Source organism: Camelus bactrianus, chromosome 17 (genome assembly GCF_048773025.1).
Source record: "Camelus bactrianus isolate YW-2024 breed Bactrian camel chromosome 17, ASM4877302v1, whole genome shotgun sequence".
In the NCBI taxonomy this organism is placed as follows: Eukaryota; Metazoa; Chordata; class Mammalia; order Artiodactyla; family Camelidae; genus Camelus; species Camelus bactrianus.
In genome coordinates, this window is record NC_133555.1 from 38,884,954 (window position 1) to 38,907,795 (window position 22,842).

At 57.2% G+C, this 22,842-nt stretch overlaps 1 protein-coding gene and 2 long non-coding RNA genes across 6 annotated transcripts in view; 2 read left to right on the forward strand and 1 right to left on the reverse strand.

Moving 5' to 3' along the window:
* On the forward strand, positions 1-9,560 carry LOC141573792 (uncharacterized). The gene is made up of 2 exons (XR_012500057.1): positions 1-7,641; positions 7,978-9,560. It is a non-coding gene; the product is annotated as an uncharacterized LOC141573792 (long non-coding RNA).
* ZBTB47 (zinc finger and BTB domain containing 47) lies at positions 8,018-21,666 on the reverse strand. 3 transcript variants are annotated; one of them, XR_012500055.1, is made up of 7 exons: positions 20,697-20,904; positions 15,622-17,175; positions 13,858-14,005; positions 12,396-12,511; positions 11,639-11,783; positions 10,822-11,439; positions 8,018-9,521 (listed from the first exon to the last, which is right to left on the reverse strand). XR_012500055.1 is itself a non-coding variant. In XM_074345139.1 (6 exons), exons 2-6 carry the CDS (start codon positions 17,092-17,094, stop codon positions 11,084-11,086), a joined length of 2,238 nt encoding a protein of 745 aa, XP_074201240.1. In that variant the 5' UTR covers positions 17,095-17,175; positions 21,486-21,666; the 3' UTR covers positions 9,525-11,083. The 3 variants fall into 3 exon arrangements, 2 of the variants coding, with proteins under 2 accessions (XP_074201240.1, XP_045365753.2); XM_074345139.1 differs by lacking the exons at positions 8,018-9,521; positions 20,697-20,904 and adding an exon at positions 21,486-21,666 and having other exon boundaries at positions 9,525-11,439; XM_045509797.2 differs by lacking the exon at positions 8,018-9,521 and having other exon boundaries at positions 9,525-11,439; positions 20,697-20,896.
* The window catches only part of LOC123614290 (uncharacterized), a 6,347-nt gene continuing 4,680 nt past the window's right edge, over positions 21,176-22,842 (forward strand). For both annotated transcript variants that reach the window (XR_012500059.1, XR_012500060.1), the window contains exon 1: positions 21,176-21,572. This is a non-coding gene — a long non-coding RNA (uncharacterized LOC123614290). The remainder of the gene's footprint in view (positions 21,573-22,842) is intronic.

The following is a 22,842-nucleotide window of genomic DNA, read 5'->3' on the forward strand; positions in this document are numbered from 1 at the left end:
TAAAATTAATCAACACCCCCACCAAAAATGAAATTAAAAAAGTGAACAAAGTAATTAAAATTTAAAAAATATTTTTAAATAAATAAATAAATAAAATGGGAAGACTTTTCCCCCTTTCTGCCCCAGCTCTGAGACCCTCCTTGGACTATGCAAGATATCAAGAAGGCGCCTTGTGTAAACAAGGTCACCTCTTGCCTGTGGGGCCTGGGCAGGCCAGATCACTCTTCCGAGCCTCAGTTTCCCTTCCTGCACGGTGAGGAGATGGGCGAGTTCGATTCGAAGGACCTCAGTTCAGTTCTGCTGAGGTTTGGAAGCACTGAGGTTCTGTGTTCCTGGTGTTCTAGGTGTTTAAACCCCCAGGGATCAAAAAACCAACACAAAAAAGTAACACTCAGAGTTGAATATTCCCAGTTAGCTGTCTGTGCTTAGTTCTCGGTCATATGAAGCTTGGCCTGAGCCTGCCTGGCCTTGGGGCCCCAGCACCCTGTCTAGCACCTAAGGGGTCAGGGGAGAGGCTCAGGATAGCCAGTCCTATGCCCACCCTGCTCTGGACTCCTGACCACCCTCCCCCACTCCACACATACACGCATACACACACCAGCCTCAGCCACCAAGATTAACTTGTTCCCAAAGTGCCAGAGGCTGCAGCTGTGGGTTAAATTTAGCCCCCGAGACACCGATGTGAACTGTTATGGGGCATTCTCCCATCACCCCTCTGAGTCACTTGTTTATAACCTCAGACCTGGGGGGGGGGTGCGGAGGGATTGGAGAGGGGGCCTCAGGCTGGCCAGGACTGAGTCACCTCCCCTTTTGTGATTTCAGCAATGTCACTGCCTGTCCCTCCTGATCAGTTCTTTCAACCATTGCTTGGTCCCTATGAGCAGGTCCCAGAGGGGCACAGCACCCGGGCAGTTCCTGGAGGTGGTCCTGTCCATCTTGTGGAAAGGACAAAGGCTCACCCAAGGGCTTCTGTCCTGGCCTGGCCCTGGATGGCATGGCATTTCCAATTAGCACCATCAGTGAGGAGACCAGGTTCTGAGAGGCTCAGCAACTTGGCCAAGTCACACAGCTGGAAGTGGCTGAGCCAGGATTCAAAGCAGACCTGCCCACCTCCAAAGACTGTGGGAATCCCTCCCTACCTTGCTGCTTCCTGCAAATAACAAAAAAAATGTCCAGCAGTCACAGTCTCATTTTCCAAAGACCAGGACAGAAGGTACTGAGTGAACAATTAACTTATATTTATCAGATGACTCAGTGGCGTATTTTTAGATTATGATGAAGCCCCTGATGCTCGCTTCCTACCAGACGTTCCACTAGAATGTTTATATGTGGCTCACCCATTCATCGAGAACCTACTGAGCCCTGTACTAAATGTTGAGGCTTCAGCAGTGAACACATCAGGCAAGAATTCCTGTCTTTTTGGAGCTTCCCTTCATCTGGGAGAGGGGAACAGCAACAAATAAGTAGTTGTACAAGGCATCAGATGATAACTGCTATGTAACAAGTAGCTGGGAAGGGACCTGGGAGGTGATGGTGGGGAGGTGGTAACAATTTTCAATGGGAGAGTCAGGATGGACTCACTGAGAGGACTATATCTGAGCAGGTTCAAGCGATGGTAGAGGAGGATTCCGAGGGGAACAGCTTGAACAAAGGCCGTGAGGCATGTTCCAGGGACTAGAAAGAGGCCAGTGAGTGATGACCGAGGAGGTGAGTAGGAGGAGATAAGGGCAGAGAGGTAAGTTCGGGATTATGTCTGGCCAGTGTACAGACTTCAGTTTTTTCCACTCAGTGAAACGGGGAGCCAGTGTTTATTTAATTATAATTATGGGAAACAAAAACATTTGCAGGGAAAGAATAATGTACTGACCTTCCACATACCCAGCACCCCATTTCAAGTCATCAAGTCATGGCCAGTCCTGTGTCATCTCTGCCTCACCCAGTCTGTTATCATCCCAGGACATGCCCAGGGATCAGATGAGGGTTGAATCAGAGGAAACTGTCATCTCATTTCATCCTTTTAATCTTCTATTTTTATTTATTTATATTTTTTGAGGGGGGAGGTAATTCGGTTTATTTATTTATTTTTAGAGGAGGTACTGGGGCTTGAACCCAGGACCTCCTACATGCTAAGCATGCACTCTGCCGCTTGAGCTATACCCTCCCCCTGCATCCTTTTAATCTTTACTCTTTGAATCTTCACACCCAAATTATGAGGTTGGTATCATTTTCCCCATTTTACAGAAACTGAAATTTAGATGACCAGCAAATAGGGATCAGTCCTACCATATTTTTTAAACCCTTTGTTGAGGCATAAATAACACAGTAAACTGTACATATTTAAAGTGAGCAATCTGATAAATTTTGACGTAGGTACCACCATAGTCAAGGTAGGCAGCGTATCCATCACCCGCAGGTTTCCTCGTGCCCTTTTTTTAATCCTTCCCTCATCTCTCCCCATAATACCCACAGCCTCCACACTCTAATCTGCTGTCACTGTAATTCATTTGCATTTTCTAAAGTTTTCTACAAGCAAAATTACACAGGAGGTTCTCTTTTTCCTTGGTGTTTTTCTGACTTCTTTGACTCAGATCATTATTTTGAGCTTCATCCAGGTAGTCTACTCGGGTTCTGCCTTCTTAGGGATCTTGGCACATCATAAGGTTTATTTAGGAGAAATACCTACTGAAATTGTGGAGAATATTTACACTCATTTTGCCAAGGTCGGCGAACACCTTGCAAACGTGCCAAGAAACCCCTCAAGGTGTGCTGCCCTCCCTGCGGGAGCAGGCCCAGCCGGCGAAGGTTCTGGAAAGTGACTTGGCTGCCGAGTATTTGCTTGAGTAGCCAGGCTGTATGTCCTCATGTGGCCGACATTTGTCACACTTGGTGGTCTACTCACATCTGTCTCCTAAATAGTCTTCCTGTGCTTGGGACATCACAGTCCTCCCCCAGGGTTGAAACCAGAACTTATGCTCCCAGCTTTCCTGGCATCCGACAGCCCAAGAATTTAAAAAAAAAAAAAAAAGTGGTATCAATAACTGAGGGCCTCAAAGAAACGATCTGGTCAGATCTTTGTACAGTGAGCCCTCCAGTTAATGAGTCACTTCACTCATGGTGAGTTTCCAATGAGCTTTTTGGTGCTCTACTTTAAAAAAAAAAATGATTGAAAAGATGACTTCTGGCCTAGACAATATGGGACTCTTTATTCCATCTTCCTTCCTGTTAAGAGCAACTATAAACCCTGGAAATAATGCAAGAGGCAATCAAAGGACAAGTCCGAAAGGTGGGAAAAGAGTGATGAATTGGGTTGGGACCCTCAGATGAAGGAACAGTGCAGTGGCAGGACGTCTTACACACCCCGTCTCGCACAAAAAAAGATGACCCAGGCCTGCTGTCTCCTGAGGCCACCCTAGCAACAGAAGATAGCTCGGGTGGGCTCATTCCTCTTGCAAATTGAACGGGAGTCCCTCCAGCAACACTGGGCAAAGCCAGCATCACCAGCAAGGGGGGTTCATCAGGAGCCCAGTAACAAGAAACAGCCAGGGAAGAGCTCTCCTCCCGCAGCTTGCCTGAGACCCACCTCCCCTGCCAGGAGACACTGGGTGGCTCTGTGTTTGCACGTACTGGAAGGAGAACTGCATTTATGACAGAGAGTTTGGGTACGCAGCAGTGACAAGCACAGAGAAACTGAAGTAAATCATGTTTAACAAGAGACAAAAGTAAAAAGTTGTGCAAGAAGGGAAGTGGAATCATATTCTATTATATGGCTTGGTTGAGATCAGTGTAATAGTTCGTGTATATGTAATTATAACTATGATCATATATACATGAAATATTACTGTAACCTCAAATAATAATATAACCCTGCTGGGAGGAGGACAGGAAACTGTGTGTGTAGTGTTTGTGTCTGTGTGTGTGATGAGAGTGTTGAAGAAATACATCAATAGCTGATGCCTAGAAATGAAAAAATCGGGAAGTGGTGTTGGAGGTGTTTTTCTGGTATGAAAACACCAAAAATACCAACTGAATTGGAACTGCTTGCCTATTGGGAGCTGGAAAGGAGGAGGTGCAGGGGACTGTTTTTTGCTAAAACAAAAACAAAAACTTCTAGAAATATTTGGCTGCTTCAACTCTGCCCAAGTAAAACTTCAATTTAAAAAAATTGATATTTTCAAAGGATCTATAGAAAACAGCACTGTGTGGCGTCGGGCTGTTGCTTACAGCGTGCACTGGTCTTCCTCATCGTCCAGGAGGAGCCGATGCTGTGGGAGGGTGACGTTGTCTAGGGAGGAATCAGTTATGACACCAGCCTAGAGACTCTGCCTTGCAAGGTTGGGGAGTTGCCTGCTGGATGCAATCTGCACTCTAAGCCTGTGCCCAGATTGCATGTGGCTTTGTTTCTCTCAGGATCCCTGGGTCCCAGAACCAGGATGGGGGCGGGAGAGGGACCCCCTTCTCCTCTAGTTCTGCTCACTGGCAGAACTTTGCTGCTGCTTCTTGCGTTTTGGGCTCTGCGGATTGAGAGATCTTAGTAGCCAAGGAAGGATGGTTTTCATGGGCACACATTATATTTTCATGCAGATGGAAGCCAAGACCGCCACTTGGCCATTTGATTTGGGTGTCTGAGCTCCTGGAAGAACGGGCAAAAGGGAGAGTCTTGTGTGGACTAGGGTGCTTGGTCCTGGTCTTCAAGAAGTCTGGCTGGTGCCACGTGGAGGAGGGATGCACATCTGGAACATGGGATCCTCTTGGGTGATTCCTGTTGCTCATACTGAGAGATAAAAGACAGCGGAATCTATTATTCAGCCATAAAAAGAAACAAACTAACAGTACATGCTACAACGTGGAGAAACCTCAAAAACACTATGCTAAGTGAGAAAAGTCGGGTACAAAAGGGATATAAACTGTGTAATTCCATTCATATGAAATACCCAGAACTAGGTAAATCCATAGGGACGGAACACACATTGGTCGTTTCCAAGGGCCTGGGTGTGCGGTTGGGGGTGGTAAAGGAGAGCAACTGCTTACTGGCTGTGAGGTTTCCTTTTGTGGGGGATGAAAGTGTTTTGGAACTAGATAGAGGTGGCGGTTACACAACATTGTGAATGCACTAAATGTGGCTAATGTCACTTAATGTTTAATGTCATTAATGTTCACTGTAAAGTGATTAATTCTATGTCATATGAATTTCACCTCAGTGAAAAAATCGAAAAAAAAGTGGGTGACGAGAGCAACCCCATACAGGACCACGAAGGGCACCTATCCTGCAAGACTGCAGACTCGAGGCGCCCTTGGGGTGAGTTCTGTGACCCTCCGGGGTGCTGGCTGTGGTCAGGAGAGCGTCAAAGGGGAGAGCAGGAAGACGACATCAACACCGTCTTGACCTCGTCACCAGTGGCTGAATGGCATGGGAGCATCTTCCTTGCTGGGTAAGATATATGCTTTTTTTTTTTTTTTTTTTTTGCCAACTTACTGGGTCATTTTTTCCCCTAAACCCTTACATTTTTAGAAAATTGAAGTATGGTCAGTTTATAGTGTGTTAATTTCTAGTGTACAACATAGTGATTCAGTTTTTTATAAATATTTGCATATATATATATATATGCAAATATTTTACCTAGTTTTCTCCCCCGGCCCACATTCCCCTTCTATTCTGTAAAGGGTCTGGTTGGTGATGGTTACATTTACAAGACAGCCCACACGTGTCAGAGCACCAGAACAGGACCACTGCTGAACCGGAAGAGAGCAGCTCTCACTGTAGATGTTGGCTTTGGGGCTAGACGCAGTCAGCAATGAGAAGTGACGTTGCTCGCGTTGGGAAGAGGATGGAAAATGGGAATGCGTTTTTTATTTGTATGAGGGAGGTTGTCAAGCACACTTTGTTGTTCTTGTTGTGAGGAGGAGGGCGCATTGCTGTTGGGCAGTCGGGCTAGACTGTGTGTATTTGTGAACATTTTGCGGCCACCCAGCGCGTTTAGACAGCCTTTTTCTGATCGTGAGTCCCTCCAACCTAGACGAGCTCTCCCAGCCTCCCTTGCAGCTAGGATATAGATCTGTGACCTGGATGTGCCAGCTAGGCACACCAGGTGAGACTGATTCAGAGCAAAGAAAAGCAAGGAAGTGGGCACCACACAGACTCCAGTGTTCTGCTGAGGGTGGCAGAGGGGATGTCCAGCTTTGGCGGACAGTAGGGACAGAGCTGCTAGAGTTCAGTCCTCAGTATCACTAGTTCCCAGCTGGGGTGGCAGCCAAACCTCCCCTGGGGCAAGTCCTGCAGGGAGATTTGGGTTTGTTCCCAGCTCAGTCACCCCATTAAAGTATCTTCTGCTTCAGTTAACTCGAGGAGGGTCTGTTGTTTGTAACCAATAGCCCTGGTTCACCATCCACTGCCATGCTCTCCTGGACACCACCGAGTGCCCAACTCTGCTGAGTGGAAGGGACACAGAGAAGTCGAATGTGCGGAGGTGGCATTGTTCAGTGGCTTAGGAACCAGACACACTTGGGTTTGAATCCTGACTCCCATACTTTCTGGCCATGTACAAATTACTTGACCTCTCTGAGCCTCTGTTTCCTCAGGTCCTCAGCCACCACAAAGATTGTGGGCTGAGGAGGGATTGTAAAGTGTTGCCAACACACAAGAGCTACATCAGTGAGAAAATCTGTGTCAATACAGAGATGACAGAAGGTCAGAGCAGCCTGCAATTCGGAGCCACCACATGGAGAGTGGAGCCACCGAGGTTTAGAGGTGGTTTGTTACAGGAGCAGAACACAGCTTACGCTGACTTGTTCACCAGTCATGGCTCTAGAAAGCCCCATAATTGGGGGGCAGCCCCAAGGGCACTGCTGAGCCAGGGCTGTGTCCTTTTCTTATCTCACTGACACCTACTGTGCTTTTGAGGAAAAGAAAGCCCAGCTTTCTCCTGCAGGCTGGCGCTGCTCTGACCCAGGCCCCAGGGCGTGAGTGTTAGTGAGGTGCTTGGTCCCAAAGAGCAAGACTCGGGGAGAGTGAGTGCTTCAGAGATGTCAGCCATGGTGCCCGCCAGCCACAGCCTCCAGCCACCCAGCGGCCTCTGACTCCTGCCCAGACGTGACAGGTGCCCAAGAATCTGGAAGGTGAGGATGGGAACACTGGAGAATGAGGGCAGTGTGGTGGGGCTGAAGGGAAGGGAATGTGTGGCGAGGCAGGGCAGACGGATGGGGAGGAGAGTGGAAACACAGAAGCAGAACCTGCCTCCCACCCCAAGCAGCCGTGCCCACAGGCCTGTCATCGAGCTTCATTTTTAGGGTTACCTGAGTGAGCCCCTGTTCCCTTCAGAGAAGTATGACTGTGTGGAAGGCAATGTCACGTCCACATCTTGGCGGCCTGCACTTTTTTTCTGGCCAGTTAGTGAACCTACCCATCAGCCTCCTCTCCAGGTATCTGGGACCAAGTGCCACATACACAGGGCACAGGGGCCTCCTTCACCCAGAGTTCCGTCCGGCACAGAGCCAGCGCTCCAGCGGAATAATCCTCAGAGGTCTCCAGGGAGAGCCGCCTGCCCCTGTCTCCGAGACCACTCCCTGTCTTCCACCTGAGACATCCTCCCAGGTGCTGACATCGGGCTCCTTCAGACCTACCCCCTGCTGCCTGCCGAGGGAAGGGTGAGTCCTTACTGCTCATCACAGCATCCCCAGTGCTGAGCATGGGAATGGGAGGGCCTAGTCCCTGCTGTCCCAGGGCCCTGGCCTCTGGTGTGCACAACTTTTGGTGCTTCAACCTGTCTCAAGCCCCTTCTGCACCTGGCCCAGGACCCAGCACATTTGGGGCGGGGTGCACCCCTGCTCTTGCCTCAGCTCCTGGCTCTGGGATGTTGCCCAGGAGCCCAGCCCATCCTCAAGGGAAGGAGGGAGGTGGGGTCTGCAGACGCTAGGGGCACAGGTGTCTGTGCGGTCTGTGGCCGAGTTGTCGGGTCACTGCTGTTGCTCTGGTCTTTTCAGCCAATAGGGCGGCACCGGGTAAAGAAGAAGCTGGGCCATGGACAGTGGTACTGCCTTTATTCCCCTTCACTCTTCTCCTCACCCTCCTGCTGTCCCCATGCGCTCTATGGCTGTGGGGTGGCCACATAGGACCAAACATCAAGGGTCCACATGCCTGGGCACCACGGTTCTGCACCACTGAGCCTCCTGCAAGGGATGCTGTGACGGCCGCGGCAGCAGGGTCAGAGGCTCAGGCTCTGTGCCCTCAGCCCCAGGGGCTGGTCGTGAACTGTGGTCATGGGGCTTGAGGCCCACCTCATCACTCTGGCCTCTCACCCCGAGCTGGCCCAAGGCCAGGGAGTGCAAGGGGAGCTGGGGAGGGGACAGGCCCAGGGTATGGACTTGAGGTCTTGGCCAAATGGATCGAGAAGTCCAGCTGGACAGAGGGACGCCCCTGGCAGAGCTCCAGTGGGAGGTGATGATCCCCACCACCAGCCCTGGTAAGTGATGCCCCATTCCCCTCACTCTGATATCCAGGTGCTTGTTAATTTGTTTCAAAAGATAAAAAGGAAATGTAAAAGCTGGTAAAATGAGAACCCACTATCCATACTGGCATTGCTGAGGTTCCATTATTGCTTCAGACCCGTGTGGTCTGGCCAGAAAGGAGTTCCCACCAACACCCACCCAAGGGGAAGAAAGCATTTAGCACCAGGGACACAGGGCTCCTGTCCCCACTGGGACAGAGGCCTCCCAGGAGAGGGGTTGGCCATGCCCATCTGCAGCTACAGTGACCATTGGACCAGTGCCCAGCCTGATGTCTGGACCCCTCTGATGCCCTCAGAAGGGAACTGTAAGAACAGGGAACCCAAGTCCTTGGACAAGGTCTCGCACCAGCTCCCCCGTACACGTCTCCAGCTCCTGCTTGTCGAAGTCTGACCTCATGGACCAGAGGCCCAGCCTGGCGAGGGCCCCCCAGGCTCACTAAGGCTGCAGTGAGGCTAGCATGTGACAGGGCCACCATCCCTTGTGGAAGACCCTGGTGTCAGCAACGGGGTGGGAAATCCATGGGAGTCCCAGCATATAGCCCATCTGGGGAGATCACTTTTCTTAGGAAAATGTGGGCCAGCTCTGAGGAGCTGCCAGGCACTGGGACTGGAGGTTAGAAATAGCAAGGGGGAGGGGGCAGCAGGGAGAGGGGACCCTGAGGACGCCATGGAAGCCCGGAGATCAAGGGTGCAGGACAAGGGAAGAGTGACAGTAAAGCAGGAGCCTGAGAGGCACAGCCCTGACCCTGTAAGTGGCTGGAACCCCCAGCCTTGGGGTGAAGGAGCCGCAGAGCTGAGGGCCAGACAGGGAGCTTTCCTCTCTTGGGGAGGGGCCCACTTTTTCTCCCCAGGGGACAGCAGGGGCACCTGACGGTGTGTCCGTAGGCTCTGGCTTGCACTGTTCCTCCTGCAGCCCCGAAACTCAGGGTACTGCCCGCTCTGAGCCCAGAGAACAATCTGGGCGGTGTGGCTTGGGTTCTAAATCCTCAAATCACTCGGGCTCCTTGGGCCTGCCCACATCTGTACAGAATAAAGTGCTTCGTTTATTGATGATTAAAATGTCCCCAGTCCCTGCCCCAGCGCCCTGGGCCTCACAAGGAGGTCAGAGGGGTTCTGACTCCCTCAGCTCTTGGGCTGATGGGGCCAGTCCCCCTCACTGCCCCCCTGGGCTCAGGCCTCTTCCCACTCCAGCCATGCTGGGAAGGTGGTTGTGTTGGGGTGGTCATGGGGTTTTAAGGTGCAAAGAGTATAACAAACAAAACTGTATAAACACAACAGGAAAGAGCTTAACTAGGAAACATGTAGCTTATGGAACCTTCCTCCTCATTTAAAGGCAGGAATAAAGACGTTAAATGACAACAAAAAAAAGGATGTCCTATTAGTGCTGGCCTTGTGGGGATAAGCGTTGGGCACAGGCTGGGGCTCCCCCAGTACCCCCAACCCCCAGGGCCTGATCATGCAGGCTCCTCGCCCCACCCACCAGCACAGAGGCCCAGGAGGGACAAGGATGCTGGACACCAGCCGGGGAGCGGGTTGTCACCAGGCTTAGGAGTGGGTGAGGCCTGGTGCTGCCTTCAGGGAGCAGAGACGGACACAGACACACATCTCTAGTGTGGGATATACGGCCGGGGCAGCTGGTGAGGAACGAGGTGCTCTGTGAACAGCTGCTCCACCCTCTGCCCCACTGATAGCACCTTGAAACCTTAAAATATTTGCCCAAGCCTCCTCCTTAGGGTCCTGCCCCTGGGGTCCACTTATTTGCAGGCTTTCTGGGGCTGCCCCTTGGGAGCTGGTGCTGTGGGAACCAGCCTGTCTGCCCACTCAGGGCCTGGCCCACAAACACCCTGAGGCTCAGCGGCTCCTGGGGACATCTCCAGGACCCAGGGCCCTCAGTGCAGCCCAATACGGGTTGAGGAGCCCTGTGCCTGCCGGTTGAGGAGCCCTGTGCCTGCCGGCAGAGTTGTGAGTAGGGGAAACAAATGCCTGGGGTCCAGCCCCTGCCCACCCCACTCCCACCGGTGCAGAGCTGCATCTGCAGTCTTCCCCACTCGGCGCCCCCACCCAACATGCTCCTGAGCATCCAGGCTCGAGTCCCTGCCTCAATAGCTGCAGCCCCCCCACTGGGTCCCCAACTCCTCCCCAAACCCTCCAGAATGAGGGGCAAGTTAGGGGGGCCCAGGAGCGGAGGGGATGAGCCACTGAAGCTGACCCCTAGCTGGGCCTGGCCACCCCCCTCTGGCTTGGGCCTCCACAGTGTGACCAGTCACACCTGTCCCCAGGCCCCTCCCCACTGTACCTGCGCCTCCAGCAACCCCCTCACCTGGAGGGGGATGCAGCCAATAGTTTCCTCTCTTTAGTTTTTCCTTCACTTTCGGAAAAAAAAAAAGGCTTCAAGGAGTCACTGAAAGGGGGCACTTGGGAGTGAGGTGTCCTCCGCCCGCTCTGGGGGCTGCCAGCCTGCACCGCCCCCCTGTCCCCCAATTCAGGGGCCTCCAGCAGAGCGTGTCCAGCCCCCTGTGGAGGGGCTGCTGGCCCCGCCCCACGAGGAGGCGGGGAGGGTCCTGGGCCCGCAGCGCAGTCGCTTAGTTGTTGGCGTTCAGCCTCCCGCCGGGGCTGGCTGCGGTGGGGAAGAGCGGCGGCGGGGGCGGCAGGTGCGGCGGGGGCGGCAGGGTCTGGGGCAGCCCGGGCAGCAGGGGCAGCGCCTGGGGCGGGGCGGGGGGCAGGCCCGGGGCCGCGGGGGCACCGTCGCCGGCCAGGGGGTGGCTGACGCGGAAGCACTTCTCCTTGTGCGCCTTGAGCATGTTGGAGAAGCGGAAGCGCTGGCCGCACACGTCGCAGGGGTAGGGCTTCTCGCCGGTGTGCGTGCGCCGGTGCCGTTTCATGTTGGGCCGGCTGGTGAAGCTCTTGCCGCAGATCTCGCAGATGTACGGCTTCTCCCCTGCAGGCGGGGTGGGTAGGGATGGGTCACTGGCTGCCACGCCCCAGCCCTCGGCCCGCCTCCCTGCGCCCAGGGAACCGGAGTGGGGCCCGAGCCTGGCACTCTCGGATCCTCCCACCCTGGCGGTTCTGTACCAGCCTCACCGACCCTGGAAGGCAGAGAGGCCAGCGCTGAGCCCCGCCGCGTGGGGCAGCCGCACCTGTGTGAGTCTTCATGTGCTCGTCAAAGTACTGCTTCATGTTGAAGTCCTTGCCACACCACTGGCACATGAACTGCTTGTGGCCGATGTGGATGCTCATGTGTGACCGCAGCTGGTACTTGTACTGGAAGCGCTCATTGCAGTTCTGAGAGTGGGGGTGGGAGGTGAAGCCTTCAGGGAGGGAAGTGCTGGCCCCAGACCTCAGGGCCCTGGGAAGGACTCACTTGGGTAGGGGCTCCTGGGCAAGAAGGTGTGGATGCAAAGGCCAGCGGAGGTACTCCTGGGTGGGGCAGTGGAGAGGCCGTGGGCACGCGGAGCCCAGGCAGGAATGGGGGTCAGAAAGTGGGGAAAGGCCTCAGAGTGGAGGGAGCCCTCATGCTTAAAGCAGAGACCCTCCATCCTTCCTACTTGTCCGAAGGCCCCCTCATCCCCACCTGCAGCTCCACTTCTGATCTTTCTGCCTGAGATGCTTCTCTCTCCACCTCTCCAGAAAACCCACCCCAAGGTTCCAGCCCATGCAGAGTTCCCACCCTGAACATGACAGGGTTGGGTTAGGGTGGGATGGCAGGGGGAGTGGGGAGGGGCAGGTGTGCAACCAGGTAAGGATGGAGTGGGAGGCAGGGACCACAGACAGGATGGGCCCCTCTCTTTCTGCATCCTGACTCCAGTCCCCTCAACCACCTGGTTTTTAAGCAGCTGCTGCCCCTGATCCCTGCCCCACTAGGGTGGCCTGGGGCAGGAGGAGAAGGGAGCTCACCTCGCATCTGAATGGCTTCTCCCCGGAGTGCTGCAGTGAGTGCACCTTGAGAGACATGCTGCGTTTGAAGGACTTCCCACAGGTCTCGCAGGTGAAGGGCATGTCCTTTGTGTGGGCTACACAGGGCAGGTACCATGGCCATGACATCTCGGGGGGAGGGGGGGACCTGTCTAGCTCCTCCCAGGGGGCCCCTCTGATCACCTCCCAAAGTGAGCCCAGGTCCTGCCTCCTGGGGCATCACCTTCCCTGGGGCCTATCCCACAGCCTCTGTCCCAGGACCTGGACTGACTCCCAGGCACGGCCCCTTCCCTCCAGGCTAGGTCTGTCTGGTCAGAGCAGCGTGGAGGCCCTCACGGTTCTTTAGCCTCTGGCTGAGGGAAACAGCCAAGGCCACTTCACTCCCAAAGCTTTGTGGAAAGATCAAAGGATTCCAAATGGGACTGGCCTTGGCTCAAATCCTGGCCCAGCCACTGGCTCCGAGTGGCCACTGTGGGCCTTAGTGGGCCTCGGCATCCTCTTCATGAAGAGAGGTTAGAATGGCCCTGAGCCTGCAGCGTGGCTGGGCTTTACAGAGGATGGCCTCAGCCTCGGGTCCATGCCATCCGGAGGGAGTTACCTGTGCTCCCCCCAGAACAAACTCTTCAAGGAGGATCTGAGAAGAAGCAATTAGAGACAGGGAGGGTCCCCTTCAGAGCTGGGGAATCTGAGCCCAGAAAGGAACACCAATCCTGGGTCATCCAGCATACTCCTGGCTGAGAGCCAGCCCCCAGGGTCCCACCTCCCAGTCAGTTCATGCTGGAATCCTCCAGCATTGTCTAGCAGAGAAAGGGGGTAAGGCCTGGCCAGGGCCCACTGCCCTCCTTGGCTACCCTTCCCTAGAGCTCCAGGCCCTAAGCAGGCAAAGAAGGGAGTGTCACCTGGACACCAGACTCCTAGCCAGGCCCACCTAAATGGGAGGGACAACCATGCCCAAGGCAGCAGAGCGGTCCAACACACTTGGGGGCCTCCTTATTCTGTCTGGGTGTGATCCCTGGGGGAGAGTTGGATTCAGAGCAGCCTGCAGCCCTGTCAAAGGCACAGCTGTCCTCAGGTTGAGACAGGGCCTGTGTCAGCCCTTAAGGCACTTTGTGCAATTTAGGAAAAGGTGTTGCTTTTCCCGGTGGACACAGCCCCGTGCCAGGATGCACAGCCTGGCTCGCAATGTGCCAGCTGGATTCTAGTCTCCACCTACCATCTTGTCTGGGAGCTCTTGTGCCATGTGCAACCTCCCCAACTGTACATGGCAGCCCTGGCCCCAGAGCCTGTCCAGACACACCCGCCACTGCAACCTGCCCAGGCCTCCCAGCTGCGAGGAGCCTTCTCATCCGTTCATATTGCCCTTGGATGTGAAGTGCTTCCCAGCACACCCAGCAGCTGGCCCATCTCGGACCTCAAGCTCCATCCCCCACCAGCCTAGACTTACCGACCATGTGCTTGCGCACGTGAGCCATGGTGTAGAACTTCTTCTCGCAAATCTCACAGGAGAACTTCTTTTCTGCATAGCCATGCACGATTTTGTTGTGCTCGTGGAGAGACCAGAGCTTCTTAAAAGCTTTGCCGCATGTCACACACTGCAGGGGGGAGAGGAATTTAGGTCCAGGGTCAGGACCATGTGACCTAGGACAAGTCACTGTCCCACTTTAGGCCTCAGTTTCCCCACCTGAACTGTGCTGGAGAGAGAGGCCTTGATGTCCAAGGACCAGCCAGATGCGATGTTCTGAGAGCTGGGGGTGGTAACTCCCTGAACACTTACCCACCTACCCAGCCAGGGCTGCAGCCTGGGGCCCTGCCTCATCCTGAACTCACTAGGATCAGGGGTCACCTCTTCTAGGAAGTCCCTCCTCTGTGCTCATTTCAACAAGGTGTTTCTCTACAGAAGGGAGACATATGACTGGCTGAAGAGCCACAGCAGGTGAGGGGGCTACACAGATCATGGAGAAAACCTCCAGATAACAGGTCTCGGCAGAGCTGAGGTGTTATCTCCACTGCCTCCCCCTGCTGGGACCTATGCCCTGACACCATAGAGATACCCAAGGAGGCGGGTTCCAAAGGACTGGCTGTTGGGGACCACAGGGGGTACCAGGGCCTACCAGGCAAGAGAGGGGTGATGGGAACCATGGGGGCCATACTGCCCTCCTCCTCTTCCCCTGGTCCCTTGTTCTACCCATCCCTGCAGCAGGCCAGGGCTCGGGCAGAAATTGGGTCAGCATGGCTGGGGTGGAAGAGGTATAAGTGTCTTTCCCCTTCAGGAGGCAAGCTCAGGTGTGTGCAGGTAGAGTCAAAGGGCAGCCTAGCAGGTGGGCAAGTGAGGACAGGTACACGAGGGTGGGGCAGGAGACCAGGTAACCCCCAGGTAACGCTTTCTCCACAGGGCACTGCAATTAGAAATTAGTTTAGGCAATTAGCACCCGCCTACCTACTGCCCCCCAACCTCACTCCCAGCCAGAAAGGGTAAAAACCAGCCTGGCTGGCCCTGCGCTGCCTGCATCCTGAAAGGCCAGGCTGGCCCAAGGCTTGGCAGCCAGCCCAGCTCCCCTGCTCGGCCCCAGCAGCCCCTGCGCTGCCCAAACTGCTCATCCGGTCCCTCTTCCCCAGGCCCAGGCCAGCTGGCATCTCCAAAATGCTGAATGCAGGGGTTTCCTCCCACCCGGCTGCCCCTTGCTCTATTCAGCCTTTGCAGCAAGTGGAAAATGGTGCCCTCCTCTGGGCAAACCCCTCCTTCCCTCATCTGTGCTTTTGTGCGGTGCACAATCTGTGCAACTGTATACTGTTGCCCTGCTGGCCTTGCGGCAGCCCAAAGATTTACTAAAATACTGACTCATCCCTCCTCGAAGCTGGCTGTCCCCTAGGCTCACGTGCTCAGACAACTCTCTCATCATCCCAAACCCAAGCTCCCCTCTCCCCTCTGGCCAAGGGTACCGTTTGTTCCAATCCTATCTGCACACTGCTCCATGTGCCAAAGCCCAGATCTGTCCGCCTCCTCCAGGACATTATATTTGAGCTCTTACCACCCTGAGGACCTGGGCCCAGCTATCTGGCTCACCCTTGGGCCTGGGCTGGTCCCACTGTCCAAGGGGCTAAGTCTGGTCTCGGCAGACTGTCGGGCAGTGCAGGCAACCGGACACTGGATGGCTGTGTGGCCTCGGATAGCCTCTGCTGCCCTACCCGTCAGCCCCAGGAGGCCCACCTGGATGTTGCGCTCGCAGTCCGTCTGCCGGTGCAGCAGCAGCTCGCTCTCCAGCAGGAAGCGCTTGCCGCACTGGTCGCAGATCTGCATGCGGCTGTGGGTCACGTTCATGTGCTTCTCCAGGTACCAGCGGTTGTTGAAAACTCGAGGGCACTTCTGGCACGGGTGGTGCTGCTTCTCCTCCAGCTTCACCTTGGCCCCCAGCCCATCAGCTGCCTGTGGCCCCCTGGCTGGGGCAGAAGCCACTCCTGCAGGTGGCTTTGGCCGCTTCCCACCCCGCCGCCCGGGCTCCTCAGGCTCAGGGGGGCCCTGGCGCCGGGCAGATCGCGTGGCCATGCGACTGTGGGGAGGGGGGTCCGCCCGGCTGCTCCGGCGCCCAGACCCCTGCCTGGGCCCCACCTCCCCCTCCTCCTCATCCTCCTCTTCCTCGTCGGAGCTCTCCTGATCCTGCTCACTGTGCCCTTCCTCTTCCTCTTCCTCTTCCTCCTCCTGCTCGCTGTGCCCTTCTTCCTCCTCGTCCTCCTCCTCTCCCTGACTGCCACCCTCCTCTTCCTCCTCCTCCTCCTCCTCCTCCTCCCCTCCACTGCCACCGCCTTCCTCTTCCTCCTCTTCTTCCTCCTCCTCGTCGTCATCCTCCTCATCCTCCGAGTGTCTCTGCAGCCCGTCCTCCCGGCCCAGCACCATGGTGGCCGGGGCCGTGGCAGTGCCCGGCTTCCCCTCGGGCCCCGTGGACACGTGCAGTGTCTGGTTGTTGAGGTTCACCTCCACAATGATCTGGGACTGCTCCCGGCGACTGTAGGTGCCAGAACCCCCAAGCTCTTCCTCCAGCTCCTCCCCACCCTCTAGCTTGCACAAGCTGGCCGGGGGCCCGCCAGCCTCCTCGACGCCGCCCTCCTTCTCCTCCTTGAAGAAGGGCTGGGCCGGCCCGATGGTGGCAGGCACTGTGCCACCTGTGGCCCCGGCCCCGTCCTCGACACGCACTGAGTAGGGGTCAGGGCCCTCGCGGGCGTAGATCTTGGGCAAGGCTGGGGCGTCGGCCTCCTGCTTGATGTCGCAGTAGTAGGGTGGAGCAGCCGGGGTGCAGCTGGCGGCTGGCTGGGCCAGGGCCACGGCGCCGGGGCCTGGGGGGCCGAGGGAGCGGGCGTCCAGCAGCTCCTGGCAGGATGCGGCGATGTCGGCCATCTGCAGCAGCGAGGCGGCGCTGAGCACCTCGTGGACGTTGGCCGCGTTGACCAGCAGCTTGGACGTGTAGATGAAGTTGAGGATCTGCTGCAGGCCACCGGGCGCCAGCGCCTCCAGGGACAGCTCCACGCGCTGCAGCTGCTTGTTCTGGGTGAAGAGCGAATGGAAGAACTGGCTGTAGGCGGCCAGCACACCCTTGTGCGCCGGGAAGACGCTGCGCTGGGGCACCAGCACCAGGTCCACGTCGCACAGGTCGGGCTGGAAGAGGCGCTGCTCGTTCAGGCGGCCCATCAAGCAGGCGAAGTGCAGCGCCACGTCCTCCACCAGCGAGAATTCGGCCGCCGGTGAGTCCGTCGTCTTCTCAACCAGCAACTGCGGGGCAGAGGGCACAGGTCAGATGGTCAAGGCCATCTGGAAGGTGGCCCACCCATCACTCCTGGCTCCACGTTACAGAGAAGGAGCTGAAACCCAAGCAAGAACAAGGGGAAACTGGGATTCAAGCCCAAATCCACTGTCCCTCAGAGCTCAAACTCTGGTCATGACTGCAGATCAACTCCTGGGTCAGTTGGCTAACTTTTCTGGGCTCCAGCTCTTCTACTGTGAAACGGGAGAAGTCATCCCGGGAAGGGAAGCGGAAGAGGGGGAAAAAGGAAGGAAAGGGGATGAGGGTGACCAACCATCTAGGTGGGCCAGGAACCTAGGGGTTTCCCAGGACAAGGGACTTTCAGTGCTAAAAACCAGGGGCTACCTCAGCAAACGGGGACTGGGTGGTCCTCCCAGAAGCATCCTCAGAAGCATCCCTTCAGTATTTCCCGGAATCTCTCCCCAGCACTCACTCAAACACAAATAAAACCAAGCCTGCCTGACCCCAGACACCTCAAGAACAGAAGTCAGCTCACTGGCTCACGGCTCGGCCTCTGGCCATTGCATCCCTGGGGCAGCACCTGAGGGAACCCCCCTCACCTCACCCGCAGCGGGCCCCTGAGGCCTTGCAGAGGCAGAAACTTTTGTGAAGAAATCCAGGCTCAAGGCCTGTAACTTCTCCCCACCTCAGCCTGGCTGCCCTGCTAGAAGAGGCTGGTGAGATCCAGCCAGCCCCTCTTTCCTCAGCCAGAGTTTGGGCCAGGCTGCTGCCTGCGGCTTCAGGCCTGGCAGCCAGCAGCTCCCCTCACATGAAAGTTCTTTAGGGGTAAAAGGACACAGCTGTGCTACCCGTCCATCATGCCTGGAGGCACGAGACCCCCAAGGCCTGCCCCAAATCCTTTTCCCTCTAGGCCCTCAGACCCCAAGTCAGGTGTGGTCCAGGCTGGGAGGCTCCAAGATGGCCTCATCTTGGAGGCCTCACCACTGAGAGCCTCTGGAGCCTCAAGGAGGCCCTTGAATCTGATGAGTCAGATTATTAGACCCCTGGGCCACATCCAGTACCTGTGAATTGCCCAGAATAAGTGCTGGCTTAATTATTCCTGGCCCCACCAAAGCAACTTCCCCCAAAGGTGGGCAGCACAGACAGGCAGGCTGCCCAGTGCCTTGCACGGGTCGAGTGCACAGCAGATGTTCAATTAATATCTGTCGACTACCTGCCTGGCTGGACCAGCCCCGCAGGTTCCAGGTTCTGGCCCTCGTTAGGTCCTGTCCAGCCGAGTCAGAGCCTCCTACATTTGAGGGTACCTCCTTGCCCCACTGCAAAGCCATCAACTCCCCTACCCCAAGCACCTCCCTGGAAGCCCTAGGATAAAACCCCAGTCCCATCCATCCACAGCCCACCCTTCCCCTTCATGCCAGTCCTTCCAAACTGGGCAGGGGGTATGGGGGTGGTATCTGTGTTCAGCCTCTCAGTCCCCTGAATGAGGATCTGCCCTGGGCCTTGGGATGAGCCCACCAGAGGCAACCTGCTTCCACACCTGATCTGGGCCCTACCCTCCACACCCAGCAGCTCAGGGCAACACCCAACCCCATGCCCTCTTTCTCTCTCACCACCATCTTCCTTGAGTTCTCCCCACAGGCCTCCTTCACTTTAACCAAGAAGCCATTTATCTGCCCTTCTGTCTCAGAGCTGCTGGCTCGTCCAGGCCTAGCCAATCTAACAGGGATTAGATGCCAAGCCCCTCCCATCTCCATCCTCTGACTCATTTGGAGTCATTCTCTGGGACCAAACCCTATTATACAGATGGAGAAACTGAGGCTCAGAGTGGGAGGGTCCCACAGTGAGCAGTAGCAGAGCTCCCGGACTCTTAGCTCTGCTAAGAACACCCCATTTGTGCCTCAACTAGACACTGTTCCACACGGAAAGATTCCTTGGCCTTTAATGGCTTAAAAAGCAGGAACAGGCACCTGGGGAGGATCAGATCTGCTTCCCCAGAACTACTGCCACCTGCAAGTCAGTGAGGGGTCAGGGTGCAATCTGAGTTGTAACCTAGGCTCCTCAGGGCCTCCAGGGGCCAGACAGTGGTGGGGAAGTGGCCTGTCAAAGTCAGGCCTGTTGTAGAGAGCCCACCCCAGGCCACAGGGCTCTGGTCCACTTTTCCCCCTCCATGGAATGCCAGTGCCTGCCTGCCATGGGGCAAGGGCAGTGCCCAACATTTCTCATGTGCAGACCTAGTTTCAGGATCCAGTGAGGACCCCTCTGGCCTCAGCAGGGGAAGTGGGGTTAGTCTGGGGGGCAGTGCTGCCCTAGAGATTCCATTTCCAAGGTAGTACCCCCAGCCAAACCAGCGCCATCCTTGGCCCTTGAGGGGCCCAAGAACCTCACAACCAGGCACCCTGACAGGACTTCCTTGACAGGGCACACAGATGCCACCCGAGTCCATAACTTTCAGCCTCTCAGGAGGGCACAGCTACCCCCTAGCCTGGCATCTCCCATGCAGGGCCCACCAGCTGTGTCTGCCTCCCCAGCCAGCTGTGCCAATTCCCTGAAGCTGCAGATGCCCCTCCCCATCTGACTGAGCCAGCTGTAGCCACACACCCCACCCCCAAGTCCAGGCCAGCATGGCTAAGATACAAGACCAAGGGAGCGGCTAGGCCCTTCTGTTGCCAGGGTGGTTCAGGCCCTCAAACCCTCCCCCAAAGCCAGGGTTGGGGGAGGCCAGGTGCCAGGAACACCTGCCCAGGCTGCTCACCAAGCTCGGGACCTTCTATTCCAAAGGGGTACCATGCCTCACTGTCACGAAATCACCAACTCCCTAACCTGCCCAGGGCCTCCCTGGAGGTCCTAGGATGAAACCTAGGTGTGCATCTGCACCCCATACTTCTATGCCAATCCTACCATCACCGGGCAGCAGTGGGTGGGCCGAGAATGAGCAAGAGGGCACAGGCTCATGACTTCCAGGCTCCTCCTTCTAGGGAGGGAGTGTCTATGCCAGCCTCCTCTGCACCCATGCCACCCGTCCATCCCAGAGAAAGAGGCCCAGAGAGGGCGGGGGATTGGCCCAAGGTCACACAGGAGTTTGGACCAGTGCTGCAGGCGTTCCCCCACCCCCACCCCCACTCCGCTTGGCCCAAGAGCCCCGAATCCCCAGGCAGGGCGGCTCCAGCGCCCACGTGGCCCAAGGCCCAGGCGGGAATCCGACCTCCCCCCTTCCCCCATCACCCAGTCCGAGGGCGGCGCCGTCCGGGCTCAGGGAAGCAGCCCCCTCAGCCAGTGCCCCCCTCGGCCAGAGCCTAGCAGGACCTCAGTCTCTCGAGCCGGGCCCCCACCCCAGGAATTTAACCCCTACCCAGCCGAGGACCACGCCAGAGCGCCGCATTCCCGGCCCCGTAGGGACTTAGGAGAAGGGGTTCCAGCAAAGGGGAAGATCCCTCCCGCCCGTCCACCTGGAGCCGGCGGGTCGTGCGCTCGGGAGGGCAGAGCTGGCAGGTGGGCGGATAAGCGGAGGGACAGGCAGGGCCTTGCGTACCATGGTGCCGTGGCGCTGGGGGCTCACAGGGCCCCGCGGGATCGCGCTGCCCCCGGCGGCCGGGCCGGGGCCGCTCCATGAAGCGCCGCGCTGGGGGCCGCCCCGGCGCAGGGCCCCGCGACCATGGCCCCCGGGGGCGCGGCCGGGCTGGCGGAGGCGCAGGGCCGCGGCGAGTCCAGCCGCCGAGCAGCTGCGGCCCCAGAGCCTCGGGCGCGGCGGGCGGGGGGCGCGGGGCGCCGATTGGAGCCCGCGCGTCAGCTGGGGCCGCCGTCTGGACGCTTAAAGGGCCAGGCCGCCCTGCACGCCGGCGGGGGGCGCGGACACGCGTGGTGCGCGCCGTCCCGGTGCAGCTCGCCCCGCTTCGGGCCACCGGGGGCCCCCGCCAGGCCCTGCCGCTCCCACCCTAGTGGATGGACCCCGGCCTTACTCTTCCGCGCTGAGCCCCCTTTCCGCCGGGAAGTTCGTCCAGGAGTCTAACCTTGGTGCCCTCCAGCTGCGCCACAGAGGCGGTGTCGGAGCAGGAGGCGGCCCTGAAATCGGGAAGCTGGGCGCTCCCGCCCCTCAACCAGCTGCAGAAAAGGCTTACACCTGCTCCTCTGGGCGACCTCACGCTGAAGGACTGAACCCCGTATCCTAGCCGCGTCACCACCCCCACCCTCTGGCCTGGGCTGCTCTGAGGGCGAGTCTGGGATCTCCAACTCACCTGACCTCCCACCCCTCCCCTAGGGCAGCGCAGGGCTCATTTTGCTCTGTGCCTCCAGGACTTGGTTCTGGTCGACCCATACCTACTTGATGGCCACCTCTGGCCGCACAAGGCTGCTCAGGGCAGGAGAGGCAAAAACCTGGACCACAGCTGCACTGATCAAATCCTTTAAGGTAACAGGCTCAGGGCCAGGAGGAAGTAAGACTGGAGGGGTGAGGGCCAGAGGCCCAGAACCCACTGTATCCCCCAGCCGTGTGGCTGCTGAGGCCTCCCTGCTCCGTCTCTGCTGAGGAGATGCAGCCAGGCCTGCGGAATGCTGCTCTGGCACGGACACCAGTGGGGGCAGGGGGCTGGCTGTGCTGGCAGGAGGCTGTAAACGAAGGCCGCCAGGCTGAGCAGGCTGCAGGGTGGGACCACAGGGCCCTGGGCCTGGCAGGGTCCAGGTGGTGGCTGGGCCGACATTGTGGAGTGGGGGCCTCTGTGGGCCTCTTATGTGGCCTGTGTCATCGAGATGCCTTTCTGTGCCCCAGCTCCAAGCTGACGGCTGCCCCATCTTTGGTCACTCTCACATTGCCCCCATCCTGGCAGAACCACACAATATCCCCCACCCCCTCCTCCCACATGTGCACTCATGCTTACACACCCACTCATGCCCAGCTGTAGCAGTGACCCCTGGGTATGCTACCACACTCATGAGTGGGCAGGGACTCTGGGGCTGGTTCAGTGTGACTGGGTTCTGGGTGCCAGGGGAGGAAATGGAGCAGAGGCCAAAATCCCAGGCAGGAGCCATCATGTAGTCTGATGGTCTGTCCTGGGAGATTGCAAGCCCATCCCCACCCCCCACCCCAGGCCAGGGTGGGGAGGTCCTTAGGACAGGGCCATCCCAGGACCAGAGAGATAACATCTCACAGGCAAAGATGGGAGTGACTGATGAGTGCCAAGAGAAAGGGGAGGAATACACATAGTCGGATGGAGAGTAGGGAGAGACCCTGGTGGAAAAAAAGATGGGAAGAGAGAAAGGGGCACAGGTAGGGACATGCTCCCAGAGCAGCCACTGCAGACACCTCACACTTTTGAGGCCATGGTGGGGGCAGAGACAGCTGACTCAGCTCCCAGGAGGCCTCAGGTTGAGGCCAGGCCAGAGCAGCCTGCATGCCTGACCAGCCCATCACCTCAGGGCTGCTTTTCACTTCTTCCTCCACCCCAGTGCACTTCTTCATCTCAACATGGGCCTGGGAGGTGGTAACGGAGGGCTTGTGTACCCACTGATTGGATAAGGATAGTGAAGCCCACAGCAAGGCAGATCACATAGCCAGGCACTGGCGTCAGGAGCCAAGGAAAGGGGAGGCTGAAGCAGTCTCCCCTGAAGGCTGGGAAGAGCCTGGCAGAGAAGGCTGCATGGGACACACTTCCCAGCTGAGGTTTGGCAGGGGGTGTGGCCAA

What these genes read in the sequence shown, in the direction of transcription:
- ZBTB47 (XM_045509797.2), bottom strand. An exon ending in ACTGCGAGCGCAACATCCAG is followed by an intron (nt 14,006 to 15,621) that starts GTGGGCCTCCTG and finishes TCCCCCCTGCAG; the next exon opens with TGTGTGACATGCGGCAAAGC. An exon ending in CGTGCGCAAGCACATGGTCG is followed by an intron (nt 12,512 to 13,857) that starts GTAAGTCTAGGC and finishes TGCCCTGTGTAG; the next exon opens with CCCACACAAAGGACATGCCC.